We start from the raw sequence: 21,536 nt of genomic DNA on the forward strand, positions 1-21,536 counted from the left end.
TGAAGTTTTGATCCCGCTGCCTCCAACTCCCAAGGGCCAGAATGTCAGGCACATGCTGCCACATCTTGCTGGAGTACATTTCCACACTGAGTGACCGTGGCTTGGTCCTATCCTGTGTTGTCTCTCCTCCTTCCTTATGCAGCACAAATATTACACAACACTACAGTCACATTTTGCCAAAAATCATTGTCACCTGCCTGGGGAAACATAAAGAAATATCTATTCACTCCGTCTATGGAGGACATGGATGGATCAAAGACAGGATCTCATCTTATAGTCCAGAAACTGGTGCCACCTACAGTAGGCTGGGTCCTGCAAATTCTCTTACTGTAATCAGAACAAGCCCCCTACAAACAAGATCACAGGTCACTCTGATTTAGATAAGCTCCTCATAAAGACTTTTTCCCCAGATGTACTAACTTGTGCCAAAGTCTCTCTTTTTTTTTTTTTTTTTTTATTTATTTATTATATATAAGTACACTGTAGCTGTCTTCAGATACACCAGAAGAGGGCATCAGATCTCTTTACAGATGGTTGTGAGCCACCATGTGGTTGCTGGGAATTGAACTCATGACCTCTGGAAGAGCAGTCAGGTGCTCTTAACCGCTGAGCCATCTCTCCAGCCCGCCAAAGTCTCTCTTAAAATTGACCTCAAGGCGACCATACAGTCTCAGTTCCCAACTACTTTCAGCCATTTTTGTAGCCCCAGGGACAGAGCTGCATGGCACAACCATGGTTGTCTTGCTTTTTCCCTCCTAGTCCCATAATACCCCAACCTGTTCCCCTTGCTGGCACATTGAAGTTTTTACCCACTTCAGATGCCAATGCTTGAAATCTTTGCACAGCTTTGAGATCATTAAGGAACCCCATCTTACAAGACACTGTCCCTGAGTCCCCCCAGAGTTTCTAACAGCTCCAACCAGTCCCATTTGTGGCCCTTGTGTGTCAGCCTGCAACAGGTCAAGTCCAGTGAAGTGCGGTCAACTGTTCCTCCCTCTGCCAGGCTCTCCATGGGGTAACATGGGTTTCATTATTTCCTGTGCAACTTGCAGTTCCTGGTGATTACCTTCCTTCCTTCCTTCCTTCCTTCAAGCAGCTCTTCCCATGGTGCATTGGACCCAAGACCTGGAGGGATGGGGTCACCTCCCTACCCCACCCCCACCCCCTCACCCCCACCCTCATCACAACTTAGCACATGCTCAGTAACTGCCCTTGAAGACCTGAATCAACCTGGGTTTTTAATGTAGCTTTTCTTTTCTTCTCTTTTCTTTTCTTTTTTTTTTTTTGACAGGGTCTCACTCTGTAGCTCTGGTGGTCCTGGAATTCATGCTGTAGACCAAGCTGTCCTCGACTGGCCTACCTCTGCCACCGGAGTGCTGGGATAAAAGGCGTGCACCTCCATGCCAGGCTTCATGTAGTGTTTCTTTTTTTTTTTCTTTTTCTTTTTTTTTTTTTTTTTTTTGGAGCTGGGGACCGAACCCAGGGCCTTGCGCTTCCTAGGTAAGCGCTCTACCACTGAGCTAAATCCCCAGCCCCACATGTGTTTCATGTAGTGTTTCTAAGGGAAACGAGATTCAGTGTTCTGTGTCTTCCCCTCTCTCTCCCCATGTGATGGCTAAAGTTATATTTTAAATTTAAACTACTGTGCTTAAGGGAGCTATAAAACAAAAACAAACAAACAAACAAACAAAAAAGACACTAACTTGTAAGCCCCACTTGCCCAAGGACAGGTAACTTCTTGAAATGCTGAGACATTTCAAGTCATGTAAGACATTGAGCCTGGTGTTTCTACTTCTGTAAACAAGCATGATTAAGTAACTGTAATTCCTTGGGGGTAGGGTCAATGCCTCCTTTTGCTCTCAAATAACTGCAGGTTGATTCTATGTCCTCCTGTTCAGCCCGTTCTAGCTCCCAAATAAACGACAGAGACTTGGTATATTCACAAGCTTCAGGCCTAAGCTGGGCGGGTTCTGAACTCTTCTAGCCCTCTAAGGCTGCTGATTTCCTGTCCACACAGTCCGTTGCCTCTAATCTGAGTCTTGTCCTGGCTCGCTCGGCTCCACATGTGTCCTCATGGCTGCTCTCTCGCCACCATCTCACAGCGAATCCTCCTGTTTTCCCCATGTGGTTTCTCCACACCTTCTTCTCCTCGGGTTCTCTACTCCCCTCCCTCTCTGGTCTCTTTCTGGAACACCCCTACCCCCACCCCAACTCCACCACAAATCAAAAGTCCCACCCTATCGTCTTCTGCCCAGCTATTCAGCTGATTATCACTTTTATTAACCAATCAGGGGTGATGGAAAACAATTTTTAAGTTACATAGAGACTGAAGAAAGTCATCCGGATGCCACCAGATTTCTGGGCATAAAAATCAGTGACTGACTATGCATGACTGCACCAGACTCATAGGGTGTGCTTGGTCACACACAGGCGGGAGGCACATAGGCTGGAAGTGCGGCAGGAGATGTGCTTGCTCCCGACTGGACAAAGGAGGGAAGTGCTTAGCCTTGCTGGTTTTGCCTTTATAAGCCCAGGACTAAAATTATTCAGAGCTGCACTCTAGGAGTCCTGAGCACGGACCTGTCCAGCATTTAATAAAGCATGCTTTGAATTTGGTGCAAAAATGTGGTAGGGGTCGTATTCTCACCCCGTGGGGTTAACACCTCTCCCCTCCTACCCCTCTCCCTATCTCTCTCCCCATTCTTGTGCACCTTGGGCAAGCCCTCTACTGAGCTGCTCAGTGGCGGATTCTAAGCAGGCACTCTAGGGTATAGCCTGCCTCCAAAACTCTCTTATTATTTAATGACTATTTTTAATACTTTTTTGTTTAATGTTATGTATACATATTTGCTTGCATGTACGCATGCACATTGTGTGGCTGCTGCCCTTGGAGACCAGAAGAGGGAATTGGATCCCCTGGATCCAGAGTCTATAAGAGGCTATGAGGTGTCGTGTGGATGCTGAGAAGTGACCCACCCCAGTTCTCTGGGTCCAAAGGAAACTCCGTTTTCCCAAATTCTGGTGGCTAGCCAAAAGCCAGTATTCCTTGTAAACTTGTAAAGCCGGTTCCCCTCTACCAAGGAAGCACCTCTCTTGTCACTGGCTAAAGGGACAAATGGCTGTCTGTGGAGCTTATTCAGATAACCGTGTGCACACCAGCCTCTAGGCTCCTTCAGTTCCACAAGCACTGGTAACTAAGTGTATGCTCGCATCCTGACTCTCTCCGTTCCTCTCCCCTTACCCGACCCTACACTTCCTCCAGCTCAGGAGCCTCCGTCCCACATCTCCTTATAACCCTGCTATTCTGACTGTATGCTTTCTCCATCCCCACTCCTGATCCTCTCTTTGCCCACACTCTTTGTCTTCATTCCCCGATACCTCAGTTCTGCTCCAGTTTCTTTTCTGGCCCGGTCCTATCTGGTAACCACACAAGTCCGCTATTTCTCTCTGCTCTGGACTCTTCCAGGTGCCCCTGGGCTGTTCTCTCTCTCGCATCCACTGTTAGGGTCCAGGAGTCACCTCACAAACCACACGGACACCAATCTGTCAGACAGGGATAGTTTATTGAGCATTCACCCCAGGACTAATGGATCAGAGCCACAGTCCAGACTCAGGAGCTGCCTGTCAGCCCAAGCCAGGATCCTACACATCTTTTTTTTTTTTTTTAAGATTTATTTATTAGGGGCTGGAGAGATGGCTCAGTGGTTAAGAGCACTGACTGCTCTTCCAGAGGTCTTGAGTTTATTTATTATGTATAAATAAATAAATAAATCTTTAAAAAAAGATTCATTTATTATATGTAAGTACATTGTAGCTGTCTTCAGACACACCAGAAGAGGGCATCAGATCTCATTACAGATGGTTGTGAGCCACCATGTGGTTGCTGGGATTTGAACTCAAGACCTCTGGAAGAGCAGTCAGTGCTCTTAACCACTGAGCCATCTCTCTGGGTAATTACTATCTTATTTCATCTTTTAAATTGGATTTTGAGTTTGTTTTGTTTTGTTTTTGAGACAGGGTCTCACTATGGAGCCCTGGCTGTCCTAGAACTCGATATGTATGCACACTAGACTGGCCTTGAACTCATAGAAATCCACTTGCTTCTACCACCAAGTATTGGGATTAAAGGCAAGGCTTAGTACATTTGCTGCATATAAAAACTGCTGAGTTTATTCCGGATAATTCAGAATTCACCTTGTTATGTATACGTCTATAGCAGGCAGTCAGAAACAGAAATGATCCATTACCTATCACCCATACTCAGTCTCATAATGCTGGCCAGGGCCCCGAGCACAAGGAGGTGAAGAGATTGACCAATTACTAATAGGAAATGTGTTAGAAGGCTGAACATTTCATGAAAAACACCACGTTAACAGTAAAAGTTTAAAGAAACAAATTTCTATCACCTGACAACAAGCCAAGGCAATGATAAGAAAATATCCTACCTGTTCTTTGTCTAACCAAACTCCATTACACTCTGGAAGAAACCCTAGGGTACCAAAAGGAATGAAATCTGGAAGATGGCTGTGTTTCGTTTTGTGGATTTTTGAAAACTAGTCTGTGCACCATTCTATAGATATACCATACATACTGTAGATACACATTCAGTTTCAATGGGAAATACTTTCAGTTTGGAAAAAGCTGATTCTGTAATTAGACTTTTAATGGAAGTGATGGGTTGCAAATTGGATTGCAAAATTTTTAAAACCCAGTCTGGGGTTTCTAACCTGCCTTAGCCTATATAGTTCCTGGATAAAAGATACACAACTTTTATTATTTACATAAGCCTTAAACTGCACCAGAACTGGGCAAATATCCATCCCTTGTGCTATTAGAATCGACTTTCTTAAATCGGTAACCCTGAGTTAATACTCACTATGTTTCATGTGGGCTGTTCTTAACTCCGATTGGCCAGGCCTCAGGACTGAGCTAATCTGTGGCAGCTTCTCCTTCCTCTTCACCCTCTCCCTGTGGTTCTCCCTCGACCTCCCAGGCCCAGGAACCCTAAAACCTGCTATGTCTCTTCTTCCCAACTATTGGCTGTCAACATCTTTATTCCCCAGTCAGAAATAACTTGGGGGCAAGGTCACCTAGGTCACTTGGGTCTAACCAGGTCTTGGGAGCCCAGGCTTAGCATTACAATGCACAGCAAAAGATCACACCTCAACAAATGGCTATTATGGGGATACCAGTGTAAGTTAAGACTTACTATGCTCCCAAATACGTCTCCAGTAAAGTGAAGCAATTCTTTGCATGTTATACTACAAAGCACACTACGGGTGTACCACACAATCCTACCACACAATCCTACAGGACGAGCAGCTGTAGGAAAATCTAATCTCACCTTAAAGGAAATGCTTATAAAACAAAAAGGAAGAATAAAGACCCCCCCCCAGAAATAGACTAAATAACACTCTGTTAACTTTAGATTTTCTACGTAATTGAGGAAGATGTGGTTCCTCATCCTCTGCTTCCTCCCTCTCAGGGTGTCCAGAGGAATTTGTGTTTCTTTAAAAACACAGAAATATAAGAATATGCTTTCATTGTTAATCCCAGATGTCAGGACATGGGGCTGCTTCAGCCTGTCCACAGCGGCTGACTGTGATTTGCTTCATGCTCTGGCAGAGGCGTGGTTTTGCCGGCCACAGATAGTTTCTGGAACTGTGTGACATTTGGAATCCTGGGAACTTTTCAAAAGGCGTATACATGCTAGGGCCCTGGTAGGTGGGGTTGTTGGTTGTTTAGGGAAGTTGGTTGTGGTCTATTAGTAGCTGTGGTCAAAGAAGGGTCAAAAGGAAAGATATTAGATTCAGGGATTTTCCTGACTCCTTTCTCCCCTCTCTCCTTGCTTCCCTTCTGTTCAGTGATGGGGGTGGAATGGGGGCTGGGAGATTAAGGGTGGATAAAGGAAGATAAAGATAAAGGAGGAACCCACAAAGTTGAGGAGAACAGCTACGACACTTGGCTCCTCTCACTTTTAATTTCTCAGTAAGTCACCAAGGCAAACCATCACACCATCCTCCCGCCTCAGCCTCTCAAGTAGCTGGGATGACGGGGCTGTGACACTAGCCTGGCTCCCTCCCGTTCCTGTTCCTCCCTTGCTTCTCCTCCTCCTTCCTCTTTGTCTTTGTCTTTTTCTCTTTTTTTCTCACAGAGGTCTTGAACTCATGACTCTACTCCCTCAGCCTTCCAGTGTGTGGAATTACAAGCATTTGCCTCCAAGTCCAGTGTTCTTTTCTTTTCTTTTCTTTTAACTTTTTATTTAGTTTTGAGAATTTCACATCATGTACCTCAATCCCACTCACCTCCCTGTCCCTTCAAACCTGCCCTCTGCCCTTTCAACCTCCCCCTCCAAAAGGAAAAAAAAAAACAATCTCTTTGTGGAAACTGCAGTGTGTCACATGTGTCATTCAGTATATTGCTTTGTCCGCACTCGCAAATTTACTTGTAAACGTTCACTGCCATGATCATTAGTCTGTTGGAGGCCTCTGGCTTCTGCTACACTATCAATACTGAACCCTCACCAGAACTCCTCTCAGATACCCAGAGCCTTCAGCTTCGGATCTGCAGGATGCACCTCTTCATGGCCCCAGCAATTCACAGATGGGGTAGATGTTAGAATGGGCCAAACTCAAAGCCCTGGATCTGGGTCTGGGTGGTGTCTGAGCTGGCCAGCTCTCCTGCATCCACACCACCAGGGTGAGCTCTCCAGCACTGCCCAGGCTAGCTCACCCAATGCTATAGCCACCAAGAGATAGAGCCAGAGCTCCCGCTCTCAGGCCAGCAGGGCCAGCTTTATTGTGCTGCCCAGGCGAGGGGCAGGGCCAGCTCTCCTGCCTGCTGCAGGTGGTGAGGGAGCAGAGTTTTAATTTTCTTTTGAGACAGTTTTCATGGCCTGTGCAGTATACAGCAGTCCCGGCACTGGGGAATACAGCTAGATCTATCCCAGGGGGCTTGCTGGCCAGACAATCTGGCCAATCAATGAGCTCCAGGTTTAGTGAGGGACTCAATAACAAGGTGAAACGTGATAGGGGAGACCCCTGACACAGACCCCTGGCCTCCACGTGCACATTCCCGGGAGAGCTGCCTAGCACAGTACTACACGCCGGTAATCCCAACAACTGGGAGGCAGAGGCAAGAGGATCAAGAGGTAAAGGCATACTGCACAGACCAGCTTTTTATGAGTGCGGGAGCTGGAAGTCAGGTCTTCATACTAAAGTTCCAAGTTCTTCTGGGGTCTTCCCAGCCCCGCTGGGTGCCTTCGGTCCACATAGTTTAGGCAGTGGTTCTGAACCTTTGCACCACTGCCACCCTAAAGGGTACAGTTCCTCATGTTGTGGTGACCACAAACCATAAAACAGTGTTGTTGCTACTTTATAACTGTAATTTTGCTCGTATTATGAGCCGTAATGCAATGCAATGTCTGATATGCAGGATATCTGGTATGTCATGACCCACAGGTCGAGAACCCTTGCTCTGGACCTTACGGCAAGAGGATCCCTTGAGCTCAATGAGGTCATGAGACCTTGTTTCAGAAGGAGAGGAAGGCCGGGGAGACGGCCCAGCAGATAAAGGCATTTGCGGCCAAGCCCGTTGACCTGTGTTTGACTCCTGAGACTCAGCTGAAGAAAGGAGAGAACTGACTCCTGGATGCTGTCCTCTGTCCTTTGAATTCCTGCTGTGGTATGTGGACACACACACACACACACACACACACACACACTAACTAATTAAAATGTATAAAGGGAGGAAGCCCCTTCTCTCTTAAAAAAAAAAAGAGGCAAGAACAGAAAGAGTGGGCATCCCAAGCTACCCACATAGGACAGCACACACCTCTGCTGTAACTGAGCGGCTCTTCTCAGACTCTTCACAAACCTTTCCTGTCCCTTCCTCTTGCTCAAGAAAGAAAAACCCTGTGGTTAATGAGTCTTAGAAAAGTGAACTGAGAGTCAAAAGTAAAAGCCATTGACCGGCAGGAAGGGGGGGGGGCTGCTGGGTCTGCCCTCACCACCCTCTCAAAGGTGCAAGGCCGGAACCAGTGAACACACACACTCAGCACATATCTTACTTAAACAGCCTGGCTCTGGTCCCTGTGGCTGAAGGACTTCACACACACACACACACACACACACACACACACACACACACACCACACACCACACACACACACACACACACACCACACACCACAGCACACACACACACCACACCACACACACACACTCACACACACACACCACACACACACCACACACACACCACACACACACCACACACACACCACACACACACACCACACACACACACACACCACACACACACACACCACACACACACACACCACACACACCACACACACCACACACACACACACACCACACACACACACACACACACACCACCACACACACACACACCACCACACACCGCACACGTCACTTCTGTGTTCCAGTAGGTGGTGGGGCGTGAACAGGGTGGAGTCTCAAGGGGGAAGAAAGGAGCCACAGGACATCTTGGCCCAGTCCTAGTCCCCAGAGATGTTGCCACCACCGCTGCTGCTGCTGCTGTGCCTGGTGCTGCTGGGGAATTTGGAGCCTGCGGCCACACTGATCCGGTATGAGGACCCCATCCTCACTGCTGACAGATTCCTACCACTTGTCCCTTAAGAGTCAGGCTGGCCTTGGTTCCCCAAGAAGCCATTTTTTCAGGACCCCCAGATTTTGCTTGTGTGTGTGTGTGTGTGTGTGTGTGTGTGTGTGTGTGTGTGTGTGAGAGAGAGAGAGAGAGAGAGAGAGAGAGAGAGGGGGAGAGAGAGAGAGAGAGAGAAGATTTTGGCTGTAAGCTTCCTTACCGTCTGAACTATCTTAAAGGCCTGAGCCTCAACTCTCAAACTGGGTTTTCCACCCTGAGAAATTCAGCATGTCTCCTGTTAGGAAAAGTAACGGTTCAGGACCCCCCAAGACCAAGTTCTCAGCACAAAGGAGATTTATTTGTGACAGAGGGGTGGAAGGCAGAAAACAAGAGATAAAGACAGCAGATAGAGGAGAAGGAGAAGGGAAGGAACAAGGGAAAGGGAGGAGAGGAAGGGTGTTTGCCCTGGAGTGGGGCACAGGACTGCCTCTGGACAGAGAAGAGACAGACGTGGCCCACAGGTCCAGGGGAAACCTCATGTTAGGACGAGGAGTTTAATTTTAATCGGGCATGTTAGTTAGGTGAGCCAAAGGGGGCTTTTGATTGCTGGACTTCAATACTTTGATAGCTGGACCTTGGTGGCCAGCCTGGGGAGGAGGAAGTGGTCAAACAATGTTTTTAGCAAAGTGGGAGAAATGGGAGAGGAGCAGGAGCGAGGCCTGACAGAACCATGTCTGCCACCCGGACTCAGGCTGGCCAGAGGCCCTTCACGGCCTGAAACCCCACGCTTTTTGGTTGTTTAAGTTTTGTTTGTTTGTTTTGGCTTTGTTCAGACTTGATATTGTGTGGCCCAGGCTAGCCTCAAACTCCCTATGTAGCCAAGAATGACCTTGAACTCCGGGTTGTGCTGCTTCCCATCTCCCAAGTGCTGGAGTTCCTGGGATTTGTGCTATGTAAGCACCCTACCCACTGAGCCATATCCTTAGCCACGGCCGCATGATTTTTTTTGAAACATACTGGCTCACTATGTAGCCCTGGGTGTACTAGAACTCACTATGTAAACCATGCTGCCCTTGAACTCATAGATATCCTCCTGCCTCTGTCTCTCAAGTGCTAAGATTAAAGGAGTTCACCACTGAATTAAGTCCAAGATACTCTTTTGGCTAAGTTGTGTGGGGTCTCAGCACTCAGGGAGTCTGGGGCAGAAAGGCTGGGTTCCAGGGTGTGGAGACACTGTCTGCAGAAACCGAGAACTGGGGATGCATCCCAGAGGGAGAGCATTTGTCTACTGACACCAGGGCCTCCATTCGATCCTCAGTACCAAGAGGTAAAACATGTCTGGTTCTGAAGCCCAGGATTAAAAACCCCTCCCTAGGGGTTGGGGATTTAGCTCAGTGGTAGAGCACTTGCCTAGCAAGCACAAGGCCCTGGGTTCGGTCCTCAGGTCCGGAAAAACAAAAAAACAAAACAACAAAAACCCTCCCTAGCCAACCAGAATACATTCTGTGAGGCAGTTCCTTGGACCTGAGGCCTAGTGAGCGGGCTTTGAGGCTCAAGCCCCCTACTTTCCCTCCATTACTTGGAGACCTATCTCTGTGGTCTGGAAACTTCGGTATCCCCAGATTCTCAGGCTTTGAGCAATCCTGTTTTAGGGATAGGGAGGCCTCCCTATGAGTTACCCCAACGCCTTGCCTCTGATTCTTCTCGGAATTTCTCCCTTCTTTTCCTTTAGCATCTCCCAACTCTTGATGGGGCGCCCGCCCTTCCAGAAAGCTCTCCACTGCCACACTCTAGTCACACTCTAGCCTCTTCAGGCTGAGTCACAGGACTGGGCTGGGGTGTTAGGGTTGAGCAGTGGCCAGGAGGTGTGTTTTGGATTTTTCATTTTAAATCTATTTATTTATTGTGTTGTGGGGTGTGTGTGCTGGCACAGCACATGCACGGAAGTCAGGGGACGCCTTTTGGGAATAGATCTTCCCTTCTGTGTTATGGATCCAGGGACTAGTTCCTTGCCCTTTGGACCATCTTACCAGTACTGATTGTCTTTCTTCCTCTTTTCTTTTCTTTTCCCTTCCTTTCTTCCTTCTGTTCTTTTTTTTTTCTTTCTTTTTTTCGGAGCTGGGGACCGAACCCAGGGCCTTGCGCTTGCTAGGCAAGCGCTCTACCGCTGAGCTAAATCCCCAACCCCCCTTCCTTCTGTTCTTTTTTGACTCATGTAGTGCAGACTAACCATGAGCTGGATATATAGCTAAGGACGAGCTCTAAGGAGAGCCTCTGGTTCTCCTGTTTCAGCCATTTATAGGGTGACTTACCGGGAAGCCAGACTCTCCTGTATGCTAGATGAACTTGTCAACTAAGCCAAAACCCCAGCCCCTTTTAAGCTCAACTGTGAACACACTATACCACAGACTTCCAAGTCTACACCAAGAGCAGTAGATATAGGATACCCAGGTCATTCCTGGACATGCTACATCCCAACACACTCCATCCCCCAGGAGAGAGAACCCGAGACCTGCATTTGAGTCAGACTTTAGGTTGGGGCTTGGTAAACACTCAGCTCAAGGGCCAAGTTCAACATATCCTCAAATAGCTTTTGCAGTGGCATCTTAAAGAAGCCCCACCCATTCCTTTGCACAGTGGCTTCTGCTGCTTTCCTGCCATGTAAATGAGCTGTTTTTCCTACCAGTTTATTTATAATATAATTTATTACTCACTTTACATGCTGGTTACTGTTGCCACTTCCTGGTGCCCCCTCATAGAGTCCCTCTCTTCATCCCCGTGATTTTGACTTTTTTGGGGGGGAAGTTATTTATTTATTTTACATATGTGAGTACACTGTAGCTGTCTCAGACACACCAGAAGAGGGCATCAGATCCCATTACAGATGATTGTGAGCCACCATGTAGATGCTGGGAATTGAACTCAGGACTTCTGGAAGAGCACTCAGTGCTTTTAATGGCCAAGCCATCTCTCCAGCTCCAAATAAATAAACCTTTAAGTGAAAAAAAAAAAAAAGCCTAAGAAAGATCAAAGTTCAGGCTCCTCTAAAATATTCCTATCTCTCTAAAAGTCCAAAGTCTCTTTAAAAGTTCAAAGTCTCAACCACAGGCATCTGTAAAACCAGAAGAAGTACTTTCTTATCCCAAGAGAGAAGAGACAGGGCACAGCCCCAAGGAAGGCAAAGCACAGCCAAACTCTAACAGTGGTCAGTGTAGTGTCGGACATCAGGGACACATAATCTAAACGCCAGAGGCTGTGTCCCGGCACTCGGCACTCGCAGCTCATCGGAGGCTCAGGCAGACTCTGCTCCCTTGGTGGTCATTCATGGTATTAGCATCTTCGAAAGGCAGGGTCTCTGAAACTGGCTACAACTTCACCAATGGCTTCTCCTGGGTGCTCACGAGTCAAGCCTCAGCTGCTCTCCATGACCCCGTCTGTCATGCCTTCAAACCCAGCAGCATCTTGGAAACTCTTACTCACTGCCGGGTTTGGTTGCCAGCAACAGGTGCAGCTTTAGCGCCCTCTCAAGCACAGCTTCTGTGTGCTGAACCTGAGGAAACATTTCCCAGAAGATTTCTCAATGATCCTTTGTTTCTTCTCCTCTTCCCCCGCCTCTTCTCCATCAACGGAGACTCACTGTGTGGTCCTGGCTAGTCTGGAACTCTGCATAGACCAAGCTGGCATTGAACTCACAGACATCTGCCTACATGGCACTTGATCTCTGATATGATTATAGGTGTGTGCCATCATGCCCAGACCCTGGTCTTTTTTTTTTTTTTAAAGATTTGTTTATTTATTATATATAAGTACACTGTAGCTGTCTTCAGACACACCAGAAGAGGGCATCAGATCTCATTACAGATGGTTGTGAGCCACCATGTGGTTGCTGGGATTTGAACTCAGAACCTCTGGAAGAACAGTCAGTGCTCTTAACCGCTGAGCCATCTCTCCAGCCCGACCCTGGTCTTTTTAATAAGTGCTAATTTCTCAGCTCCAGCCAACCAGGATCAATTGTCCTAGCAAAGCAAAGTTTCACTTTGGTAATAAAAAATAGTGCATAAGTGGCCTTGATAGAGTTTTTAAGACATTCTCTTTTTTTATAATCTATCTGCACATACACCTGAAGGCCAGAAGAGGGCACCAGACCCCTTACAGATGGTTGTGAGCCACCCTGTGGTTGCTGGGATTTGAATTCAGAACTTCAGGAAGAGCATCCAGTGTTCTTAACAACCGAGCCATCTCTCCAGCCCCTCTAACGCATTTTTAAACTTGATGTTGGAAATGTACAAGCAAGGCCTCCATAGTCTGTGTTGCTTTCAACAGACTTAGCTTCCAAGTTCCTGCAGAACCAAGCTCTGAGCTCTCAACCACTTTTTCAGCCCAAAGTGCAATGACAGTACAATTCTTCCCCCAACAAAACACACACCAGGTCTGTCACAGCAGCGCCCCATGAGCCTGGCACAAGTGTGCATCTTAGTTAGGGTTTCTTGCTGTGATAAAATACCCTGCCCAAAAGAAACTTGAGGAGAAAGCAGTTTATTTTAGCTTACAAATCTCAGGAGCGCAGCATCACTGAGGGAAGTCAAGGCAGAGACGTGGAGGCAGGAAATGAAGCAAAAGCCTTCGACGATCCCTGCTTGTTCCTCTTGGCAGAACACAACACAGGACCACCTGCCCCTGGGTGGCATTGCCTAAAGTGAACTGGCTTCAAAAAATGCACCACAGACTGGCGGGGGGACAATCTGGTGAGGGGCAATTACTCTGTTAATGCTCCCTCTCCCAAAATGACTCTAGCTTTGTTGGGTTGACATAAAAACTAGCCAGCACATGTCTGCATGTGTGCACCATGTTTGTGAGCCACCATGTGTGTGCTGAGAATCCAACCTGGGTCTCCTGGAAGTACTTTAAGGATTTACCTACTTATTTTTTTATTTATTTATATATTTATTATGTATACAGTGGCCTGCCTGTATATGCCTGCAGGCCAGAAGAGGGGATCAGATCTCATCATAGATGGTTATGAGCCACCATGTGATTGCTGGGAATTGAACTCAGAATCCCTGGAGGAGATCTCTTAACCTCTGAGTCATCTCTCCAACTCCCTCTCCAACCATATCTTTTTTTAAAAATTTATTTATTTTTATTTATATGAGTACACTGTGGCTGTCTTCAGACACACCAGACGAGTGCCTTGGATCTCATCACAGATGATTGTGAGCCACCATGTGGGTACTGGGAATTGAACTCAGGACCTCTGGAAGAGCAGTCAGTGCTCTTAACCACTGAACCATCTCTCCAACCATAAAATCATAGTTTTATTCTGTAGCCCAGGGTGGTTTGGAACTCATGGGAATCCTTTTGTATCACGGACTGTAGATTAGAGGCTGAGGATGGGGGAAGCCAGTACAGGATACTTGGCTACCAGCCATCAGACACCAATCAGAGGCAGAGGCAGGAAGATTGCTACAAGTGGGAAGCCAGCCAGGGCTATGTAACAAGACCTGGTCTCCGTCCCCACACCACTCCCATAGAGAGAAAGAAGGGTCTGCCAGCCACCACTGATCAATGGGTTGGATCAGGCTTCACACTGAGGTTCTAGAAACACTGTTGGTGAGGGCTGCTATGGCAGAGCAGAGTTTGTGTTTGTTCCACAGAAGAGCTGGCCACTTCAACTCACTATTTCTCCAATCAGACCCCTCCTTACTGAGCACATCTTCCCATCAAATGCTGGAGGTTGAGTTAAGAGGCGTGTCCAGAGCTTTCCCCACTCCTTCTGTACCCCTTTAATTTCTGTCAGTTTCTTTTTTGTTGCCTTCTTGTCTTGCCCTTGTGGTACTGAGTCCAAACCCACACTCTTGTACATGTTAGGTAAATGTTCTACCACTGAGTCATGCCCCAGCCCCACATGGGGGATTCTAGGCAGGGGCTCTACTGCCAAGCCCTTTCTTTCTTTCTTTCTCTCTTTCTTTCTTTCCTCCTTTCTTTTTTCAAAAAGATTTATTTATTTATTATATATAAGTACACTGTAGCTGTCTTCAGATACACCAGAAGAGGGCATTGGAACTCTTTACAGATGGTTGTGAGCCACCATGTGGTTGCTGGGAATTGAACTCATAACCTCTGGAAGAGCAGTCGGGTGCTCTTAACCGCTGAGCCATCTCTCCAGCCCATATATATATATATATATATATATATATATATATACATATATACATACATACATACATACATATATATGTATTTAATCATTATCTTTTAATGCTTATGTGTGAGTCTATGTGTGGGTATATGCAGGTGAGTTCAGTGCTCATGGAGGCCAGATGTGGGTGTTGGATCTCTTGAAGCTGGAGTTACAGGTGTTTGTGAAGCATTAGGAACAGAGTTTCTGTTTCTGCTGGATCCCCACGTGTCCTTAACCACTCACAGCGTCCCTTCCCATCAACTTTGGGAGGCATCTTTGGACCTCACAGAAAATGCTGGTTCCTGGGGAACAGCTTTCCTTAAGATATGGATACTGGCAGGTCTCTGAGTCTGTGCACTTCAGACAGCCTTTTCCTGTAGCCTGTAAAGCTGCCCTCAGCAGCACTGCCTGGTCATTCTGGAGCTGCAGTCAATGGCGGCTCCTATAGGAGCTCGGGGATAGTTACCTTCAGTTCCTATGAAGGCACCTATCACATGAGGGTCTCCTGGACATATGCATGGGTTTGTCACTGTTCAAACCCCCCACCTCTCTCTCCAGAGTCCCTCTTCGCCGAATCCACCCTGGACACAGGATCTTCAGCCCACTGTATGGATGGGAACAGAGAGCAGAGCTTTCTAGGACCCCCACCTCCGGCGGCAAGACCGCCTTTGTGCCTCTATCCAAGTTCATGAACGTGAGTCCCGGCGCCCCCCCTCCCCGTTCCCCCTCTTGCGGCAGAATAACCAACTCTTCATTTACCCCCGTTCTCTTGTGCGACCAGACCCAGTATTTTGGAGACATTGGTTTGGGAACGCCTCCTCAGAATTTCACAGTTGTCTTTGACACGGGTTCTTCCAACTTGTGGGTTCCATCCACGAGATGTCATTTCTTCAGTTTGGCCTGCTGTGAGTTCCCGTGAGGAAGAAGGCCAAAGGGGGTGGTGGGACATGAGGAACTTGGCCTCAGTAATCCCTAGGCTGTCCTCATAAGTGCTGAGTCTCCCATTCCCTGAGTGACACCTATCTTATCTCCTGTTAGGGTTCCACCATCGTTTTAATCCCAAGGCCTCCAGCTCCTTTCGGCCCAATGGGACCAAGTTTGCCATTCAGTATGGGACCGGGCGGCTGAGTGGAATCCTGAGCCGGGATAATCTGACTGTGGGTGATTTCAACTACACAAGACTTCTGTTTAGAACCAGAATCAACCACCATCTGGTTCAGGGAGGGGCTGGAGGAGGCAGGCCCTGATAGGAGACAGGGAGGAGATCCTTGGGAAGAGGTGGTTGGGGGCAGGTGGAGGTAGGGGGGAGTCATGGTGGTGGGAGTCTCCCGGACAAGGGATGGGGCTTCTTAGAAAGAGGGCAGGGTCTGCTGGGAAAAGAGGTAAGGTTTCTAGTAAAGAGATGGGGTCTCCTTAGCAAGAAGATGGGGCTTCTTGTGAAGGATTAGGGCCTCTTGAGAAAGAGGGTGGGACTTCCAAAAAAGATAAGCGGCCTCCTTTGTCAGTAAGCATTGCCTCTTCCGGAGTGGAGAGTCCTGAATGGTGGGCGGGACCTCCTGAGCAAGCGTGTGTGGCTTTTTAGAAAGGAACAGGACTTAAGCCATTTCGATTCCTTTCCCAACGATCCCAAGCACAATCTCAGCCACAGGGAGAGAATGTGTCTCTAACGTAATGTTCCCACATCAATTTACCCCCAGATCGGCGGTATCCACAATGTTTCTGTGACCTTTGGAGAGGCTCTGTGGGAGCCCAGCCTGGTCTTTGCTTTGGCCCGCTTTGATGGGATCCTGGGCCTCGGCTTCCCCACTCTGGCTGTGGGAGGAGTTCAGCCTCCACTGGACGCACTGGTGGAGCAGCGACTGCTGGAGAAACCCGTCTTCTCCTTTTACCTCAACAGGTATTTTGTGGGAGTTCTCTCTATACCTGAGACTGCAGATATGGCTAAAATCCCTTCTTAAGGGGCATCTACCCTCCTCCTAAGGTGACCTGATACCTAGGTACCCTTCTACCACAGTTCACCCTGGGGAACCTTCCAGAGCACAGGCGAGGCCTTGCTTACAGTGGTGTGTGTGCTCCTCCCCCTTAAAAGGCTGTCCCTGAAAGGCCTCCACCCAGCGGGGGGGGGGGGGGTGTGAGGGATTCCCAGGCAGCTCCATAGATGGAGCCTCCCTCAGTCTTCCCTGGCCTGTATAGTAAGCACCTCTCCCAGGTCAATGCTAACTGAAGCAGAGTTAGGAGGGGGCAGATGCATACTCAGGTGAGAATCTCACGGCCCCCCTCACCCCTCCACGAGGGGGTGTAAACAGTCAACAAGGCTAGCTGAGATGAACTTTTGCAACAGAGCACAGGTAAACTCCCAAGATGGTGGTGGTTGTTTAGCTTGGTACAAAGTTGTAACACCAGCCCCAAGAAATCTCCTTCAGGACGTCCCATTTATCAACATAGGAAGTCGGGTGGTTCTTGAAGGAAGTCAGCCTCCCAACACAAGAGTTTCAACCTGCATTCAGGAAAGTGCTTACCCAATATAGAAAAGGGAGAGAGAGAAAAAAAAAAACCCACAACTTAAGTGGTAACTCCGGACATACCAAGAAAGCTCACCATGGGTTCACAATGCCCCTAGACTTTGAAGTCAAACAGGAAATTCCGTGCCCATTCAACAAGTACTGCACTTAAGGACACTTTCTTCACCCCAAAGAGAGCTCGCACTCCACTGGAGAGCCCTGCGTAGAACTAGGGTCAGCCATTACTCACCAGCTTTGAGTAGGCACAACCTATATTCAAAAGGTCCTCCTCAGTGTCAAGCATGGTGGCGCCTGCCTGTCAGCCCAGCACTTGCCAGGTGGAGGCAGGAGGATCAGGAGTTCAAGGGCATCTTTGTCTTCCTTCCGGACCCCATATCTAGGAGTTGTCTGCACTTCCCTACCCCGCTGTCTTGGTTAAGGTTACTATTGCTATGAGAAAACACTGTGACCAAAGCCAAGCTGGACAGGAAAGGGTTTATTAGGCTTCTGCTTCTGAGTGGTCATCAATGAAGGAAATAAGGACAGGAACCCAAGCAAGGCAGTTAGGTTAAGGTTTCCATTGCTACGAAGAGACACCATAACCAAGACAACTCTTATAAAGGAATCTACTTCATTGAAGCAGGCTTACAGTTTCAGAGGTTTAGTCCATCACTGTCATGGCAGGAAACATGGCAGAGCTGAAAGTTCTACCTCTTGATCCCAAGGCAGCAGGAAATTACAGTGAGCCACTGGGCTTGGCTGGAGCTTCAGAGAGCCCAAAGCCTACCCCTAGTGACCCACCTCCTCCTACAAGGCCACACCTCCTCCTACAAGGCCACACCTCCTCCTACAAGGCCACACCTCCTCCTACAAGGCCACACCTCCTCCTACAAGGCCACACCTCCTCCTACAAGGCCACACCTCCTCCTACAAGGCCACACCTCCTCCTACAAGGCCTCACCTCTTCCTACAAGGCCTCGTAATAGTTCTACTCCCTATAGGTACATTTTCTTTCAAACCACAACAGGCATGAACCCAGAGGCAGAAGCAGAGTTCATGGAGGGGTACTCCTGACTGGCTTTCTCCCATCGCTTGCTCAGCCTGCTTTCTTATAGAACCCTGGACCACCTGCCCAGGGGAGGCCCCACCCACAATAGGCTTTGTCCCTCCCGCATTAATCACTAATTAAGAAAATGCCCTATAGGCTTGCCTATAGCCTGACCGTATGGAGTTATTTTGTCACTTGAGGTTCCCTAGTCTTCAGTGACTCTAGCTGGTATCAAGTTGACACGAGACTAGCCAGCCCACCCACCTAGGAGCCAACTGGCAGAAAGTCCCATCCCATCACCTTAGAAACCGACAGATGAACACCAACCCCCTAACTGCACTTTGCTTCTGCAGGGATTCTGAAGGGTCTGATGGGGGAGAGCTGGTCCTGGGGGGCTCGGACCCGGATCACTACGTACCTCCCCTCACCTTCATTCCAGTCACCATCCCTGCCTACTGGCAGGTCCACATGCAGAGGTGAGGAGCCTTTGTGGGGCTTGAGCTGAGGGTCTGAACACCCAGGCCCTGCCTCTTGACAACAGCTCTGCCCCATCCTTTCCTCACAGTGTGAAGGTTGGCACGGGGCTGAATCTCTGCGCCCAGGGCTGTGGTGCCATCCTAGACACAGGCACATCCCTCATCACGGGACCCAGTGAGGAGATCCGGGCCTTGAATAAGGCCGTTGGGGGATTTCCCCTCCTGACCGGGCAGGTGAGGACCACTCCCGGTGCTGATGACAAGAGGATCTTGGGAATTTGGTGGTAGACTGGTAGGAAGTTGAAGCCTAAGGGCAAGAAAGCAGGTAAGTAGGAGGTTAAAAAAGAGGGCAGTGGGTCTGAAGGTCTGGGTGATGAGGCAGAGGGCAATAGGAGGAAGCCAACATGCCTTCCAGGTGGGTAGGGGAGAAACATGTAGAATTGGACTTACTAGAGACTCCTACCTAAAAAGACCTTTGTACAGGAGGCCCTGAATATCTGACTGCCCACTAAAAGCTGTACTCCAGGGCTCTAGGGAGCCACCTAAGACACTTGAGGAGAGCAAGAGTCACCTGCTTACTGTTGCTTCCTCTTCTTTTGCAGTACCTCATTCAGTGTTCCAAGATCCCAGAGCTCCCCACTGTCTCCTTCTCCCTCGGTGGAGTCTGGTTTAACCTCACAGGTCAGGACTATGTCATCAAGGTAAGGCGGCTGCCACAGTGACTTCAGACTAACAAAACTGAGCTTGAGAGAGCGTGGAGCTGCGGCCCAGGAATCCAACACAGGAGCTTTGCCCTTATAGGCTCTTATCCTGTACCTCTGGCAGGCCTAGAATTGTTCATGTACCAGTCGGCCTCAAACTCAGAGATTCTCCTGCCTCCTCTGCTTCTCAAAGGGCTGGGATGAAAGGCCCCAGCCTGGACCTTGTCTTTCCTTTTCTATTCTCCCTTTCAAAATTTTTTATTTATGTTGTGTGTGCGCCAGAGGACAATTTAAAGGAATCGATTTTCTTTTACTGTGAAGGGGTCTGAGGATTGACAGATTTAGCAGCAAGAACCCTTACCGGCCAAGCCATCCATTTCGTAGCTTTTCTTTCTTTTCTTCTTCTTCTTCTTCTTCTTCTTCTTCTTCTTCTTCTTCTTCTTCTTCTTCTTCTTCTTCTTCTTCTTCTTCTTCTTCTTCTTCTTCTTCTTCTTCTTCTCCTCCTCCTCCTCCTCCTCCTCCTCCTCCTCCTCCTCCTCCTCCTCCTCCTCCTCCTCCTCCCCCTCCCCCTCCTTCTCCTCCTCCTCCTCCTCCCCCTCCCCCTCCCTTTCCCCCTTCCCCTCCTTCCCTCTCTCCTTCCATTTCCTTTTAAATGGAGTTTATGTGTGTAGCACAGGCTGGCCTTGAACTCTCCACCCTCCTGCCTTTGTCTCTTGGAGCACTGGAATCACTGGCTGATGGCATCATGCCCAGCTAGAAATAGTCCTTGTCCTCTTCTAGGTGCAGCAGGGACAATCAAACCCGGAGCCCCGTGATTCACAATGTCCCGGTGTTGTCACCTTGCAGATTCTTCAGAGTGATGTTGGCCTCTGCCTGTTGGGCTTCCAAGCCTTGGACATCCCCAAGCCTGAAGGACCCCTTTGGATCCTCGGGGACGTCTTTTTGGGGTCCTATGTGGCCGTCTTTGACCGAGGGGACAAAAACATCGGCCCGCGCGTGGGACTGGCGCGTGCTCGGTCTCGTGCAACAGGACGGGCAGAAAGAAAGGCTACGCAAGCGCAGTTCCTCAGAAGACGCCCTGGTTAGGGTACATACACACAGGGCCACAGCAGCTATGCTTCTTTCCAATAAAAAAGAAAAATCAACTTTTCATGGAAGGATACCGTTTGGGTAACTTTTGGGGAGGGAAAATGAATGTTTGACCTCTGGAGTTAAGGAAGAGAAGGGAGGGAAGAGAAGCATCCCATTCTGCAGGGTTTGCGCCAGTGAGAGGTCTGGGAACAACAATCCCCATGAAGCCTCTAGCCCCCACTTACGCCTGTAGTCAAAGGCCCGCACACCGCGGAGCATCACGGATTTTGTAGTCCTCTCCCTGCTGGCGTCCCGCTGGAGGCGGCCACAGCCACAACAAGCGTGGGAGGCGACCGGTCGCGATGACAGCGACAGGTGGCAGTGGGGATTACATCGGTAAAGGGTTTTCCAGACCTTGTTTTAAGGAAAGAAGTCATCATCCTGCGGACCTTGTGTGTCCTACCTTCTCCCTGGGGATTACAAGGCCCCTGGGTCGGACATAAAGGCGGAGCTTGAAGACCCTGGGTTGTGGGGAGCAGGGGCTGTCCCTCCTCCGGTGGTGATGTCACAGCTTCCATCCGCAAGTCTCTCGCTGCCCAGAGGTGTCGGGGCACGGTCACTCTTCCCCGGTCACTCTTTCCCGCCGCCAGATCCCTTCAGTCCCCTCCTCGCCTAAATTTGGGGTGAGTACGGGGAGGGGGCAGAGGGGCCCATATTCTGGGAGCGGGAAGACAGACTACATCTAGGCTTGTGAGAAAGGGAACACGGGACCAAAGATTGCAGCAGAAGGATAGAAGGATCCTCCTGGATTTTGAGTTTGGGGGAGGGACAAGGTACTTGAGTGTGTGTGTGTGTGTGTGTGTGTGTGTGTGTGTGTGTGTGTGGAGAGAGAGAGAGAGAGAGAGAGAGAGAGAGAGAGAGAGAGAG

At 48.8% G+C, this 21,536-nt stretch overlaps 1 protein-coding gene across 2 annotated transcripts; it reads left to right on the forward strand.

Annotated features, from left to right (window-relative positions):
* The first annotated feature begins 8,051 nt into the window (after positions 1-8,051).
* Positions 8,052-20,688, forward strand: Napsa (napsin A aspartic peptidase). Of its 2 annotated transcripts, NM_031670.2 has the most exons (9): positions 8,499-8,614; positions 15,371-15,506; positions 15,594-15,717; positions 15,851-15,969; positions 16,510-16,709; positions 18,715-18,837; positions 18,927-19,071; positions 19,440-19,538; positions 20,385-20,688. In NM_031670.2, exons 1-9 carry the CDS (start codon positions 8,538-8,540, stop codon positions 20,622-20,624), a joined length of 1,263 nt encoding a protein of 420 aa, NP_113858.1. In that variant the 5' UTR covers positions 8,499-8,537; the 3' UTR covers positions 20,625-20,688. The 2 variants fall into 2 exon arrangements, with proteins under 2 accessions (XP_038944991.1, NP_113858.1); XM_039089063.2 differs by lacking the exons at positions 15,594-15,717; positions 15,851-15,969 and having other exon boundaries at positions 8,052-8,614.
* The last annotated feature ends 848 nt before the right edge of the window (positions 20,689-21,536 follow it).

This window comes from Rattus norvegicus, chromosome 1 (genome assembly GCF_036323735.1).
Source record: "Rattus norvegicus strain BN/NHsdMcwi chromosome 1, GRCr8, whole genome shotgun sequence".
Lineage (NCBI taxonomy): Eukaryota > Metazoa > Chordata > Mammalia > Rodentia > Muridae > Rattus > Rattus norvegicus.